The sequence below is a fragment of the Dunckerocampus dactyliophorus genome, chromosome 14, assembly GCF_027744805.1.
Source record: "Dunckerocampus dactyliophorus isolate RoL2022-P2 chromosome 14, RoL_Ddac_1.1, whole genome shotgun sequence".
NCBI classification, from domain to species: Eukaryota; Metazoa; Chordata; class Actinopteri; order Syngnathiformes; family Syngnathidae; genus Dunckerocampus; species Dunckerocampus dactyliophorus.
Window position 1 is genome coordinate 23,376,700 of NC_072832.1, and position 16,915 is coordinate 23,393,614.

At 40.5% G+C, this 16,915-nt stretch overlaps 1 protein-coding gene across 2 annotated transcripts in view; it reads left to right on the forward strand.

Moving 5' to 3' along the window:
* Nucleotides 1–2,690: 2,690 nt before the first annotated feature.
* The window catches only part of mark1 (MAP/microtubule affinity-regulating kinase 1), a 73,021-nt gene continuing 58,796 nt past the window's right edge, over nucleotides 2,691–16,915 (forward strand). Inside the window, exons 1-2 of one of the 2 annotated variants that reach the window (XM_054799618.1) lie at nucleotides 2,691–3,333; nucleotides 14,853–15,053. In XM_054799618.1, the coding sequence (XP_054655593.1) occupies nucleotides 3,283–3,333; nucleotides 14,853–15,053 (252 nt within the window). In that variant the 5' untranslated portion in view covers nucleotides 2,691–3,282. The remainder of the gene's footprint in view (nucleotides 3,334–14,852; nucleotides 15,054–16,915) is intronic. The other variant, XM_054799619.1, reaches the window with a different exon arrangement.

Genomic DNA, 16,915 nt, shown 5'->3' on the forward strand with positions numbered 1-16,915 from the left:
TATTGTAAGTAATACAGTCAGTCACCACTGCTGTAAAAGTATTTGGCAGTGTCAACATTAAAAGTACGATGAATTGTTGTAGCCAAGCTTCCTTGTTGCTTTGTGTGTCAGCAGCAGAGGCGCCAACAGTAACAATGGACTCAGCGTGACGTAACGTTATCACAATAAGTGATGATTATGCGACCTGAAAGCCACTCTGTACTGTTGGCAAAGCTTGCAGAGAATCTCAACTTTATTTCACAACACTCTTTCTTCTTCTCATCGGAGCCCACAGGGCTGGCTCCAGGCTTTTTGTGGCCCGACACAAGATCTTGTTTGTGGCCCAGCAAATGATGCATACTGCTGCCACTAAACGAACACACAAATATGCGAGGGTGATCGAAAGACCAGGACACTCGGCCTGGCAATGATGCCAATTGAAGATATATACTACATTTAAAGTATGCATCCACTGTATGGATAGAAAATACATTTAAAAAATATTTCATTATGAAGTATTCAATGTAATTAAATTAATGTAATTGTATATATTTTATGGGCCAAACGGTGGTGTAGTGGTTAGCATGTTGGCCGTGCAGTCGCAGTCTGGAGATCGGGAAGATCTGGGTTCGAATCTCCGTTGGGCATCTCTGTGTGGAGTGTGCATGTTCTCCGGGTATTCCGGTTTCTTCCCACATTCCAAAAACATGCATGTTAAGTAAATTGTCCATAGGTATGAATGTGAGTGTGAATGCTTGTTTGTCTATATGTGCCCTGCCATTGGCTGGCGACCAGTCCAGGGTGTACCCCGCCTCTTGCCCAAAGTCAGCTGGGATAGGCTCCAGCATACCCACGACCCTAATGAGGAGAAGCGGTATAGAAAATGGATCAGTGGATGGATAAATTAATTAATTTAATGTAAAGATTAAAATACTAATAAAAATAAAAATACTATTTAACGACACAAATTCACATGAGCTTCTCAGTGGTTGCGCAACATGTTTACTGTAATTATGCCTAAAATATTATTCACAAATTTATATAAAATGTATTTTTATATATATATATAATACATTTTATATAAAAAAATCATATGTATATATTATATTATATGTATGTACTGTATGTGTCTAAATGTATACAATTTATAAATATAATTTTTAAATTAATATAATTTAATTAATGTTATTTGTTGTATAATTCTAATAATAAAATAAAAAACTTTCTATAACCAAAGACACAAATTCACATAAGCTTCTTTGAGGTTGCTTGACATATTTTATTATGCATAAAATCTAATATAATTTATAAATGTATACTGTATTATGTATTTATATAAATTCTATACAATTGATATAATAAAATGTGTAATTAATATAATTTAATTCATGTTATTTATTGTATATTGTTAATTCATTATAAATAAATGAATGCACTATAGATTTTAAAATACTAATCAAATGCAATAATAATAAAATACTATCAATAGGGTGGGTGTGGCCCTAAACAACCACATGGAGTGTTTATGCAGGAGCCGGCCCTGGGTGGCCAAATAAATCTCACTGCCAAATATTTAGCCTTCATGATGGAGATAGCGCAGAAGAAAGACATGGGGGGCGGGTGTGTTGGCATGGAGAGGGGCATTTTTGGAATTCTGCACATCTGATCCCAGAAAGGATTACTTCCCAAAACAAAACATAGCAGATATTATTCTCTCTTGAGAGCAAAGAACACTTCAGACCAAGATATTTGTCTGACACCCATCTATTTTAGATATTTGCAAACCCTGCATCAAATTATACAATTAAACAACGGAATCCATTGCTGCCTTCTTATTTGCCTTTGTTTGACTCACGTAGCGCTGCAACATAGCAGCCACACAGCCAGGGAAGGTTATTATTATTATTCCTGCCTGGGATTCCGATCGTGCACCTGAGCTGCACTGCGGTGGAATGTCATGGGCATTGACACTGATTTGATGAGTGCATGTACACCCAATCCCATGACATGCTCTCACAGGCTAATTTCTTTGGCTTTTTCAGCTCTTTTTAGAGTAATGCCGCTCAGTTTAATGAAAAACGGGACACGTCCTGGGAAATCAGGATGTTTGGTCACCCAGTGTGTGAGTGACAGGCAGAAAAGCTACTTGGGGAGAAGTTGTTGGCACCACCTTCTGGTTTACATGTATCGTGTGGCTGTCATTTTTGCCTTATTTTGTCCTTATTACAGTAGTTAACTTATCTTTACACTTGTATGACAGGTAGGAATGCTAAAATGTTACAGTTGTTGTGTCAACTTGTAATGTTATTGTTAATAATCAAAATTGAGTCAGCTTTTTTAAACGATTTTACACGTACAAAATCGTAGCCTCCCACCCACCCAAAAAACACTTTTTTGCCTTAACCGTTAGTGTATTTTGTGAAAGTCCACTGCCGCTTGGATTGCAGAGCTGTACTTTGAGCATATTATTGGTAGAGCCTGACACCTAGTGGCTAGAGCACTCATTTACACCCCACGCAGGTATAATAGCGTCATCATCATAGCCACGCCCACTTGAGGCCATTAGCAATGATTGAAGGGTGGAAAAAAGGAGGTGCAGGAGGGCGTGGCTCCAACCGCCGTACTCAAATCCAACGACAGATGGCAGTGTTGGCTTGGGCGATTGTTTAAGCGACTGGCATAGGCCTCACCCTGCGGCTAGCACACAATTAGCATGTAAACTAACCATATAGTCTCGTTAAGTATTAGTAAAAACAAATTTAAAACAACATAGGACTGTATCGTGATGTGTTATGCTGCAGCCTTCATTCATTCATTTAAAAAATATTTTAATAACGCACTTTTATTAATTTGGACCGGTTTGTCAAGGCAATACACTCTCTTCCATGGGATTTAAATCGGGGAGACAAAGGCAGTGAGGGCGAGAGAGCATCACTATGTAAGTGAGTGAGAGAAAGCGAGCGAGAGAGAGAGAGCCCTCCATCCTTCCTTCCAAGTGGGAGGTTTTTGAGATGCGCATCTTGCCTCCTCCTTAACTCGGTCTCTCCTCCCTCTTCTTGCCTGAGCCACCTTAGCTTGGCAACCTGCTTCGGAGCCCAACGGAACATCTGGCGGCCTCCGGTCTCCTATCAGCGGGACAATGCTGCGCTAGCTAGCCGCCGTCTGCGCACTTCCTGCCGGGGTCGCTTTGTGCTGAGGAGTGGGGGTGGGATGTAGAGAGAGAGGCGGACCAGCGCCGCTGCTCTGCTCTGCTCTGCCTGTCGCCGAGCGGCCTTAGCCCAGGCTTTCTCTCTCACGTACAAGATGTCGACCAGGACGCCATTGCCCACGGTCAACGAGCGGGACACGGAGAATGTAAGTAGACAAATGTAGTCCGGAATGAGAGGCAATGAACGGGTGTTTTGTGGCTACAGTGCTGGGAATGGCTGCGGCTAGCTAGGTTGAAGGAGGGTGCTAAAGCGCCGCACCCGGCCAGTGGGCACTCTGCCTCCCCCTTCCTCTGCCGGGAATAAACCCACCCGGGACCAGAATAACCCACCTTGACGTGGATGTGCCGCAGACAAAACAACGCACTGCGTCAGCCTTCAAAACGGCAACGAGAGTGTGACAAACTGGGGGGGCTGTAGTCAATATTTAAGGATGGGGGAGGATGTTGCCCTACTTTTTCAATCGGAAGCATCGCAATGTGACATCCATCACCTCGTGGTCCCGAAGCTGCACGCTCAGTGCCGGAGGGAGGTGCTGCTGGAGGGGGATGGAGGTTGTTATTATTCACCATCCCCCTGACACGACACAGACCAGACGGTGTTGCCTGGTTTGTTCATGAAAAAAGACCAAAAAAAAGCAATAATAATAAATAGGAAAAAGGAAGGCTTTATTAATGAATAAGATGTAGAATGGTGCACATGCCTGCACAATGACCACAACATTCTCAGTTCATTGTTGATTGCTTGAGAAGGCTTGAATTGTAGCTCCGGGGTACCTGATAGTGCTTTTAAATGCTTGAATTTTAACTTTTAAGTCATTCATATATGACAAGAACAGTCAGGGTTTTTTTCAAGGGTCTACTCAAAGATTGTTTATAAGTGACAGGGGTGCTCTGCTGTTTTTAAAGACCTATTTAGGACCTACCACAAGGATTGCAAGATTATAACCGACATGCAATAGAAGCAATATGCATTAATAAACATGCTGGGTTATTTTGCAGCCGTAATAAAACAAAGCACACGGAACACTCAGAAATACATAGTGTGCTTGAACGCTTCATCAGTGCAGGGTGCACAGAGCTTATTAAGAGGAAGAAAGGAGACAGAAACTGAGTTGTTAATCGTTCTGGGTGCGTTTTATGAACAAATAAACCACACACATATCATAGAGACTAGGCCTGTCTTGCTAACCAATAAATCAATTAACCGCACGATAATTGATAGTTAATATTGACATGTGCGTGCGTGTTTGTTGGTGCTAGCGAGTGTACACACATATTGCTGCAAGTGAGTGTCGTGAGGAGTAACAAGCAAGCAAATAGGGGATTCTCCTGAAAGGGCTACCAGCGAATCAGCATATTCACAGGCGTACTAGTGCCAGTGCAGATACTTTGAGGGTCAAAATGCACAGACTACGGTGATTTGAAGCCATAGCCATGTGACAGTACAGCAAACATATTGAAAAAACAGAGGAAACAGTGTGGAATACTTTCTTGGTGCCGGTTGTATATAAAACACCAGCTGACGTCAATTTCAGGTGGTGACATGAAAAAGATGGCGACAAAGACAATGAAATAAATAATACAAAACGGTGGAACTTATGTTTCAGTTGCCGTGATTCCCGAAGTGCAACACCTCACTGTGCACCAAACGCATTTTGCTGCATCCAAAACATGTACTTTAACCAAACTCCGACAAAATGTTACACCCCATTAAACGTAAACAGCGTATTCCACACACAATTTTGCTAAAAGCGAATGAACGAAGTGTATATGCAAATGAAATGACGTCTGCATTGCCACACAATGTGAACTTCAGAGTATTTCTGGGTTATTTCTCTGTATTTTTAAAAATATTCAGACAATAATGAAAGTGACACTGAGTCAACTGACTCGCATTATTAGGCCATATGTTATCATTACATGAATGTGAAAATGGTCTCAAAATAATGTTGACAATAATGTCGTTTATCTGTGCTAATTTGTAGGACAATTATCGTCCAGCAAAATTGGTTATCGGGACAGGCCTAATCAAGGCAATTCCCTGGCCGGAATCTGTTTGTAGTGTCCCAACTCTAAAAGAGTCACCAGCGCGTGGTTGCTTTGTTTGGGAACTTGATTCTGCGGAATTCCGACTAGTTTGTTAGGCGCACTGTTTGGCCGTTTGGCGCGTTTGTTCCATAGAACAACAGCATGAACAGAGTGAGACCTTTTGTCAGTCACACAGTCTCTTTGTCTCGGTGGGTGGAGGCGGGGCCGCTAGCATACACACACACAGTGCAGAAGGGTGTAACCTAGAAATTAAATGAGTAGATTGCAATATATTGTCATATTTTTTTTCATTGTACTTTTCATAAAAGTAATGATATAATCTCGCCTCGTAGGCCCACTATCTTGCATCGGCTCATCTCGTGAACAGAGTGTCTCATGACACACCAAATTTTTAGACTATGCCGCAGATAAAAAACAAAAACAACTCATTCGTCCCCCAGACCCGCCTTTTGGACACACTTGCCTTTAAGCTTTGATGAGAGCTTGTGCTTTGAATAAAGTGCTTTAAAATGCTTGAAACCGTAGCTCTTCTGACATGAGAAATAGCATCACATTTCTTCAAGGTTGCCAGGTCTGTTGTTGCTTGTGCAACTATGTCACCCTGAAATGACAGTATGCGCATTTTTGTGTCGTAATAATAATAATAATAATAACGGTGCTGAAAAGGCTTGAAATGTGATTTAAAACCATGGGAAAAGTGCTTAAATGTGACCTTTTGCGGAGGTGCGTGAACTCAGTGTGATACAAGCACTCTTTTAAAGGTCATGCCAGCCATTTTCTCTGTTTAACAATGGCTGGTGCATTAAATTGGCGGTAACAGCGCTCATCCATACATCAGCTCTGTAGCTATCTGGGCCGGTCTGAGTTGGACGCCAGCTTGCAGCCCCAGGCCCACTCGCTAACTGAACTTCATTGCATAACATAGTATTACTCAAGAGAGACTAGGGAGGCTTTTAGTGCTGTTGAATATCTTGTTTGTGTGTGTGTGTGTGTGTCAGACTTCCGTGAAGACGTTACATCGACGTTCTTTCTATCTTTTTGTGTCTCTGGGAGTTTACGGGAAGCAAAGCTTGCGTTTTCACCGTGTGACGCACCAGCCCGTCAAGAAGAACCTGTCCCGGTTCCTGGTTTTGGTTCATTCAGAGCTTGTTGGGAGGAGGCCAAGTGTTCAATCACGCTCATCTTGTTAAAGCATGACACGGTGATGTGGATGATCCACAGTGAGGATGTTTTGGCCACTCATGGCATCTCAGCATGCGGGCTCATGGAGGTGGTGTGCACCCTGCAGGGTGTCGTGTTTCCCCGTGTGAAACGGGAGCCGGTTGGCGTGGGTTACCGCACCGGGTGCTTTATCCTTCTCCCTATGCTTGGGTGTGGTGGATCACGGGGATCTCTGACCTGGACTGACATGGGCAGCTGTTGTGTGCAGCAGCAGGGAGGGTGCCAGCATTGTATTTACAGCAAGCTGTCGCTAAATCACCTTCACATGCTGCAACGTTGCTGCTCTTCTGTCTTGTATTGTTAAAACCCCCCCCCCCCCCCCCCCACACACACACACACACACACACACCGGGGAGCTGGAGTTTTTTGGGTGTTTTCAGGAGCTTGAAAATGAGCGTCCTCATCTGGTGCTGATAAGATGAGAGCTGATAAGTTCAGGAGGTCAGCGTGTCGCGGAGGTCACATGACTCCATGGCTCGCTCATTAGGTTTGAATGCTCTTACGTGTGAACGGCAGGACAAATACGCCCTGAAGGAGGGTTCACCACTGACCTTTGCATGCTTTGCTAGTAGAATTGCAGGACAATCAACAAAGGAAAAATAAGCACAATAATGAAATACAGTGGAAGCTCTAAGCCAGGGGTGTCAAAGTCAAATGCACAGGAGGCCAAAACTCAAAGCCTACTTTAGGTTGTGGGCCCATCTGGACATAACCCACCCACCCAACTTTGTATCTTTCTTATTATTTATCCTGACAGTTCTGCATAATGAAAGCATTAAAAACCTTAAAACCTTCTTGTCCTTTTCACCAACATAATTGGTGCATGAAGTGCACTCATATGCATCATCAGCGCACACACACAGATGCTCCTTTTGAAGTTGCGAACATGACAGGACATGCCTCAATAATCCAGGCTGAAAAAAATAATAGTTAGTATGGTCGGATTTTGACAAAATGTCTCATTAGGACTAAAGCACTAACAACTAGATAAGTAAGCAGCCTACACACCTTTTATCCCCGTTGCCCGTGCTTGCAGTGCCGGGATTGGAACATACCAATATAATGCACCCCTCTGCTTGCATTTTCAGGTTGGGACGATTGTTGACAATTTTGTTGGGACAATTTTTATGTGGACATACATTTTTTTTTAAAACTTCACTGGTGTGGATGGACATTTTCCTTACATCAGAGTGGAGAAATGCGCATTTTTCCGTGTCCGTTCATTCCTGCTTGAAATGTATGATTGAAATGTCATGATTGGGCATGGGACACAGGCTCAGGCTTGATCACCCAAAGGCGGCCAACTGCCTTTGATGAGGATGTCTAGTGCTGAAAGGCCGAATCACCCAATGATTCAAAGGTACGCTACTGATGATGTGTCCCAAATGTACATCCTTCCCACGAGATAAAGTTCCCACGCCACTCTCAACATCACCTCATGTGATTACCATCTATTGGCACAAAGGACATTTCCATCAAGCCCTGTGTATTTACAAACTGGATATACAACTTTGGTTGTTTTGGCGTGGTTGTACGTTTCGATGAAGTGATTGTTGATTGACCACCTCTTCGTCATTCTCTCAATGTCCGGGCAAAAGCTACGGTATTTTATACTAGAGGAGGCCAGAACACAATACTGGCCACCTCACGACTTGCTGCTGTTACGATTCAGAGGCCTGCAATGCGATGATAAAACAATTACTGATGCATCTCGATGCATCTTTTTTGTGATCAATAGTTTGTCAGTTTTTTCATGCATAACTTTTTTCTATATATTTCTTTTTACTCACTGTGTACTACTAAAACAGAGCATATTTGTAATGATCCACAATTAAAATAAACACGAAACAGATTAATTTACTTCCATTATCTTTTAATAATTGGAAGGTTGCATCTACCAAAATATTTCCCATTGTACAGAACCAGGCGGAAAGGTAAAGTACACCAGTTACGGCCACAAATCCTCTGCAATAAAAGTTGCGATTGACTTTGTGATTCGCTTCGCCTTTTCCGAGTTAGGTGGAAAATTAGTTATCAGCTGCTCGATGGTTTTCTGGTTGGCAGCAACTTCAGCTGGCTGTTTTTCCTCAATCTTTCATGTGGAAACGTGCTATGTGGTTTCTCAAACTTGTCATGTTCCCAAAAATATTTTAAGCTTGTATGACAAAGCTTGCATATTGTCTGTCTCTTGTCCAGCTCATTTTTACCTTCAACTACGTGAAAGCCAAAGCGCTTCCAGACGCTCGCTTTAAATCCAGCGGGTGCGTGTCGGAGTTTACGCTCAGCCATTCTGGTAGCGTCTTACACTTAGTTGCACCACCGTAAACTTACGCTTTCCATCTTTTTGTTGTATTTTTTTTTTGTTCTGTCAGCATCGATTATCGACATTTATGAATCGATGAATAATCGTCAATGTCCGCATCGTGATGCATCTAAGAATCGATTATTTCCCCCGCCCCTCTTTTATGCCAACACAAAAACATCACAATCCGTGAGATGAGTAACCCGGAAGAGTTTGCAGCTGTGGAATGGGCAGATTACGGCATTTCCCAGCATGCTTTGCTGTTGTTAAAATGATCACTTTTGATGGCCTAAGCCTCTTTGAAGTGTTATTTTGTACAGAGAGGATGTAATAGTTAAAGTGCTGCCGTTTTTGGTTGTGTACAGTTAAGTTATTTTGGCTTTTGGTGTGACTCTGACACCCTTATTAAGAATGGTTGTGAATTTGGTGCTATGTACAATATTGTTTCCAAATTAAAATACCAGAGGAATAGCTTACACCGGAGGAATTACGCAGATCGCTGGAAGCACTTTGTTTGATAAAGTCCAGGGTTTCCCCTGGTATTTTTTGAAGCTGTGTTGGTGGGCTGCTTGCCGCCGCTGTGTCATGCTGCTGCTGCGTCGCTGTGGCAGGATTTTTTTTTTTTATCTTTAAATTTACTGTCAATAATAATGTCAACATTCGGGTCGTTTTCAGAGGCTTGAACAACAAATGTATGGATTAACTTCAGATGCCTTTCTCTCTGCCTTTTCTTCAACTCCTTATTTCAAATGAATTGTGGTCAATATGTAAGTAATAGGCTATACAAGTATCTATATAGCACAGGGGTGCTCACTGTTTTTCAGCCTGTAGGCTACGCTGTCCCAAAGATGTACCTCCTACTATAAACATAGACATTATGGATATTTATTCATTTAGTTTATTTCTAAATATGAGTATTTATTTACATTGTACATATATATCAGGGCTGCACACAATCAAAATAATCTACCTCTGACTATAAACATATAGCATACATAAAATAAAATTCACAGATTACAGGTCATCAAAATTGTTTATTGTTCAGTAATTCACAGTTCAAGTCAATATGGCAATCAAGATAAGTACACATAATTCCTCAATAGTTGTGTACATAAACTGAGTAGTATGTCAGTGAAAATAGCTACGTAGCGTTCATCATGTATTACATCCAGTTAGCACTTGCTATACAACATTACAGATACCGTATACGAGAAATTAAAAGGATCATGCAAAAGACAATGCAGCCGTAGTCAAGGCAACATATTAACAAGCTTTCAGCAATGGGAACATTTTCCAATTCATCGTGAAATGATAGTTTAACAGACACACATGGAGAAAACACATGTCTAGTAGAGTTCATGACGTGAAGCGCAGCCATGAAACAGTTTACTTTTTTTCCTACATAAGTAGTCTCAACAAGTGAACGGATAACTTTTGTTATAAATATAGGCGTCTTACTGCTGAGTTAGTTTATCCGTAATCGGAATAATAAAGGTGAAAGTTGCATTATTCGTGTGTGGCTGCCGACATCTGTTCTCCACTTGCCTTTACCGCGGCACAAGAGCGAATCAGGAGGGGGCTTAATGTCAGCTGACTGATGTCATATGACATCTATGAAGTGACGGCTATGATGTAGGTGACACGCGACCAACACTGCCTTGGCGATTGCCGTAATGGGCACCCCGATATAGCGTACAGCAGGGGTCACCAACGTTTTTCCTTGTGAGAGCTACTTTTACAAAATGAAAATGGCCAAGAGCTACTCATTTTTGTAACATTTATTTTCAGAGCTTATTTTAAACCCAAACAAAGCGAATATGCTTGTTTTACCAGAACATCAACAAAACGCTGGTGTCCACAACTCACATTTTGTATTTCACAATGCATTTCTTTCTACTGTTCTTTCATTATTAACTGAAAACCTGAATGAAAAGCAGGCTTGCGGGCACCTCATGTGGTCGTGGGGGGCTACCTGGTGCCCGCGGGCACTACGTTGGTGACCCCTGGCGTACAGCATATGTCCTTTCATACAATGTATTACTTAACGTGGTTTTCACGTAAAAAAACCCAACTCATTCCCATGGTGTGGTGGCTGTTGTTGAGCTGTGGCGCCCGACCACGATACAGTACATGTAGTGTAAACCCTGAGGTCCGTGAGGTGGGCCAACGCAATGCTATTTTTGGCCTTTCGGTTGTAAATATGCAGTTTGCGATGAAAGCCCTGGTTATGGGAGTAGGGAGTGAGGCGTCTTCCTTTAATACGTCTAATGAGGGATGCTCCAATCGTTGTTGTTTTCATCAACGGTGACAAAATGGTTTTGTTGACAAACCTTTCTTTCATGATGAAAATTAGACGTGATGAGCTAAACATGGCTCTTTGGTGACTAAAACGTGACAAGTCGTGTGTGAGTTAATGAGACGAGACGAGCGTCCCTTGTCAGCTCAGTACGGGTGTTGGCAACCCTACGTGATACACGCTTGTCACGGTAACAGATTTTGTTGGGCGATAAATGTCCTGCAAATTATTGCAGATAAACGATATTATTGTCAACATTATTTGGAGACCTTTTTTCCATTTGTGTATGATAATATATGGCATAATAACAAGAGTACACCATATCAGAAGCAATACACTTTAATTTCTCAAGAGTATTTAATTGTAATTTTAATTGGAATGTCAAGCGCTTTTAAATAAAATAAATGAAACAAAAAAAAAGAAAATAAGATGGACTGTCAGTTTCTTTCAGCAAAACATGTTAGCATTGGGAAAATGCCTTGTTATTTTTTTAATCCCTGTTCTGTGCAGTACTTCCTGCGGTGGCAATGTAGAACACTACATATCACAATGTCTGAATGCATCTTCTAAATTCCTTATACTTGTGTTTTACTTCATTTTATCATTTTTATGCTTGAAAATGCTCAATTTAGGCAAAAAAATACCTTACATTTGCTTACATACACATATTTTTTGACAAACACTAGGTTGTATTCAACCACAGCGATGATTTATGAATTAATATATTTGAAAAAAACTGTGATAGAGTGAAGCCACGAAATTCGAAGCGCAAAGTGGTGAGGGATTGCTGTCGTCCAGACTTTTATACTGTGCACTTGGTTCTAAAAGGGATGTTTGTGCCGCATAGAAATGTGCAGCTTTCCAAATTGTATTGTTGCCATTGTTCTATGGTTGTTATCACAATATTCTGTGGCGGCATAAAAAAAAAAAGAAACAGACTAAAAAGCTAAAGAAAAAGCAAAACACACATTTGAGACTTAGAGAGATTTTCTGAATTGAAGTACATAGTTTAGTTTCACGTTTGTGTACCTTTAGAGGCGTTTTTCTCCTGGTGATTGTGATTCCCATCTCTCTATCAGAACTTTGACTCTTAAGAATTGTGCAGTACGGTGGTACCTTGTTTATCGTAGGGGATAGGTTCCCAAATTCTACTCTATTGCAACAACTAAAGGTACGTTTTGTTTGGACAAACATAACAATGACAACAAAAATAGCTAAGAGTTACATTTTTTGGCAGTACAATGCTATAGCTAGTCATGTAAGAACGTAAGTGATTTTGGTTATCATCAAGAAAACCATGGAAGTTGCTAGATGTCAGCTCTTAAATTAAACTCTTATGAGCTATATTTGTTATCATCATAATTAATAGGCATTAAGATGGATCAATAAACTGAAGAAACAAGGGAGGTCTAATCATTTTTTTCCATGACTATTTCAACTTTCTTCTAAAATGATCTTTGGAAATATTCTTTGTGTAATATTGGGATTTGACTCCCAATATAGTATAACTTTTTCCTCAATGTAATTTTCCAAAATGACAACTTTTATTTTGTTTCTCATAATATTACGACTTTTAAAAAACAACATATTTTTTCTTTAATATTTTAACTCTATGCTACTAAAATTACATTATTTTCCCTCATAATATTAATTTTTTTTTGTTTAGAAAATGGCTTAAAAAGCTGTTTTTTTCAAATTTTTTTAATTTTTTTTTTTATTTTTCAAATATCTTTGTAAATAATTTTTGGAAATATTCTTAGTGTGATATTATGATTTTATTCCCATAATATTATAACTTTTTTCCCAACCAAATTTTTCAAAAATTACGACTTTATTTTGTTTTTTGGTTTCTCATTATATTATTACTTTAAAAAAATTGTCTTTAATATTTCAACTATGTGCTCCTAAAATTACATATTTTTTCCTCATAATGTTAAGTTTAATTTTCGTTAAAATATCGGCTTTAAAAAATGTTTCTTTTCCATTTTTGCTGGGGTTTTTTAAATTTATTTTCCAACTATTTCAACTTTCTTCTTGTGAATTTTCTTCTTGTAATTGTGACTTTATTCCGATAGGCAAGGCAAGGCAAGTTTATTTCTAGAGCACAATTCATACACAAGGTCATTCAAAGTGCTTTACAGAAAAGAAGGGTAAAATCACTTCATAAAATCATTCCATAAAAACTCAAAATCTTTCTAAAGTCTTTAACTAAAATTCCATGACTCATTCCATAAAAAAAAAAAAAGGAGAGTGCAGATAAAATATTTTCAGTTGTCATATGCACAGTCGAATAGAAATGTTTTCAGCCTGGATTTGAATATTGCCAAAGTTGAGGATTGTTGCACATCTTCTGGAAGACTGTTCCAGTTTTGGCAGTATAAAACTGAAACGCAGCCTCACCGTGTTTAGTCCTGAATTTAGGCACCCGCAGGAGACCCCCTCACTGATCATATTTCCTGGTTCTAGTCAGGACTCGAGCAGCAGCATTCTGGATGTACTGCAGCTGTTTTACAGCTTGTTTAGAGAGCCTGGTGAGAAGGCCGTTGCAGTAGTCCAGCCGGGTGGAGACAAAGGCATGGATTAGTCTCTCTTAATGTGGCTTAGACACGCCTTAGACATTTCCTTGATGTTAGCAATGTTTTTAGGTGGTAAAAAGCTGATGTTATTGATTTAATGTGGCTGTTAAAGTTCAGGTCTGAGTCCATTATTACCCCGAGACTTCTAACCTGATGATTAGGTTTTAGAGAAAGTGTCTCAAGGTGACTCATAACACTTTCTGTGGGCCAAAGACAATGTTTTCAGTTTTGTCTGTTTAGCTGGAGAAAGTTGTTTTGCATCCACACACTGATCTGTTTGATGCAGTGACAAAGTAAATCTGCAGGACCATGTTCACCTGCCGTCAGTGACACGTAGATCTGAGTGTCGTCTGCATAGTTGTGGTAAGACAACGGTGTATTAGCCAGAATATTTGGACTCGTTCACGTAACGTTATAGCTTTTTCTGCAACCCGATTTTTCAAAAATTACAACTTCATTTGTTGTTTTGTTGTTTCTTGTATTATAAAAAATAAATAAATAAGGTCTTTTGTCTTTAGTAGTTAAACTTTATGCTACTAAAATGACGTTATTTTTCCTCATGGTATTACCAGGTTATTCTCGTAAAAGTTGAGTGAGTTTTTGTCATTGGATTACAGCTTTTGTCTTTTAATACTTGGACTTTATTCTTGGAAAATGACTGCTGATCTTTCCATGTTTGCTATTCTTTGAGTTTTTGAAATAATTTTTTGTTAAATTAGATTTTTAGAATGTGCCATGGGCCAAAAAAAAAAACATCCACGGGCCGCAAATGTCCCCTGGCGCGCTCTTTGGTCACCCCTGATATAACATTATAGTCATGGAAAAAATGATTAGACCATCCTTGTTTCTTCAATGTATTGATCCATTTTAATGCCTGGTACAACTAAAGACATTTGTTTGGACAAATATAATGATGATAACAAAAATAGCTCATAAGAGTTTAATTTAAGAGCTGATATCTAGCAACTTCCATGGTTTTCTTGATAATAACCAAAATCACTTAAGTTCTTACATGAATAGCTATAGCATTGTACTGCCAAAAAATGTAACTCTTATGAGCTATTTTTGTTGTCGTTTTTATATTTGTCCAAACACAGGTACCTTTAGTTGTATCAGGCATTCATGGTCTAATCATTTTTCCCATGACTGTATATTAGACAGTAGAAATCAAAATGTGTTCATTGCTGATCTCATTCTGTGTCATTACTCCTCCCCCCCCAGCACTCGTCAGTGGATGGCTTCGCAGAGCCCCCTGTGCCCCCGACAAAGTCTGCAAGTCGCCACAGCCTCCCGCGATGTCGCAACTCCTTCACCTCGACGGAGGAGCATCCCCACATCGGGAATTACCGCCTCCTCAAAACCATCGGGAAGGGGAATTTCGCCAAGGTGAAGCTGGCACGGCATGTCTTGACTGGACGAGAGGTAAGACAAACGTACAAAGCCCCTATTGTGCTTCTGTGAAAGAAGGTACGAGCCTCCTCTGCGTTTTACTAAATGGGCGTGTTCGGATGCAAGGTTTAATATACGGGCAAGGCACCGTACATGCCTGGTAGCCTGTTAGCTCCACCGCTACGCTCATGTTTGCATTATTGGTCACAGCTGCTGGCTCCTTAGCGGAAAATCTTCGCTCTTCCACTGTTATCTAAAGTACACTAGTTTTCAGTACATCCGAGCTCATTTCCCAGTCGTTGTTTATTAAGTGCACGGTGATTGTCAAGTAATGGGTGCCACACACGGGAGGCGGCATCGCCTCTGGTCCATTCATTGTCAAAGGAAACCTGTGCCACAGGGCGATTATCGCGAGTCACTGTCCAGCCAAGCGACAAGCAAAATTTGTGCATGTTAAATTTTGTGCTCGTGCTTGTCATCGTGCACACTCTGGCTCAGGAGGTAAAGCAGGTCGTCCAGAAACCGGGAGGTTGGTGGCTACATCCACCCAGTCACTGTTGTTGTGTCCCTGGGCAAGACACTTCCCAGGGCAGCTGTGGATACAGATGTAGTTTACCACCAACAGTGTGTGACTGAGGAGAGAATGAATAATGGGTTCACTGCGAAGCGCTTTGGGTGCCTTGAAAAGAACTATATAAATCAAATCCATTATTATTGTTATTGTTACAAAAGCAGGCACTATGAGCCTGTAGTACTTGAGGTACTATTCCTAGTACATGGTCAGCGGGTGTGACCTTTACCGCTGTTGGTCGCTCATTGGTGAAGCAGATTCTGCGTTCTGCATCCATAGTCTCCACTTGACTGCAGCAACCCTCAGTCTCCTCTTGGATAGAATGTGTCTCGTTAAATAGAGGAGACCCTTGTTTTCCTACATTGTTGTTTTGCGTGCCTCTGATACAATGTGGCTTGCTGACATGAACTTTTTATCAACTTTGCTGTGAATTTCTTACACAGGGTTTCCACCACATGTAATTGAACGTGGCGCACCGCCACGACAAAATAAAAGACGCCACACCTTTAAAAATGAGCTTGTTTTTTTTTTTAACTTGAAAACAATGTGAGGTAATACATACGTATTGTATGAATGGATATATATATATATATATGCTATATAGATACATACCGTAATTTTCGGTGTATGAGAAAAAATATATAAGCCGCAAGTGTCCAAGTTATAAAATGGGATATTTAGTGCACAGACTGAGGTTACTCTGAAAGATTTTTTAAACGTTTAGTAAAATACATGCTTTTTTTTCCCCAAACAGTGTGTACCAAACAGTGGTGCAACACGGCTATTTTAACAAATGCGAATAGTGCATGTAACATAGATACAAGTAAGAGTGGATGAAATTGATGGACCATTGCAAGAGTGGCACGCCTACAACACCGTAAGGAGTTTTGGGAAAAGAAGAAGAACATAGAAAAGAACAGTAGCCTACCAGAAAAGTCATTAGTCGCTGTCCTCTTGGGAACTTAACCATGAAAGTCTTCCTCTTCTGTGTCAGAATTGAACAACATCATAATTCCTACGTCACACAAATCATCGGTCTCTCTCTTTTTTGGTGTCACTCTCTGTGTCCTTCTCTTCATCTGGCAGTAGTCCAGCCTTTCGAAACCCTTTGATGGGTCCATCGACAAACTTGTGCAAAACTTGCTCTTGCCGTGCGGTCGTCTGCTCTCTGTGTAGTTCCCCAGTCTCCAAGTACGTTTCCTAGTTCAGGCCATCTGCTTTTCTTACCTCTTTTATTGTCTTTTTCTTTGCATCAGTTTTTCATATTGCTGTCTCCAACGTCTCAGCATACATTCACTGATGCTAAGCTTACGGCAAGTAGCCA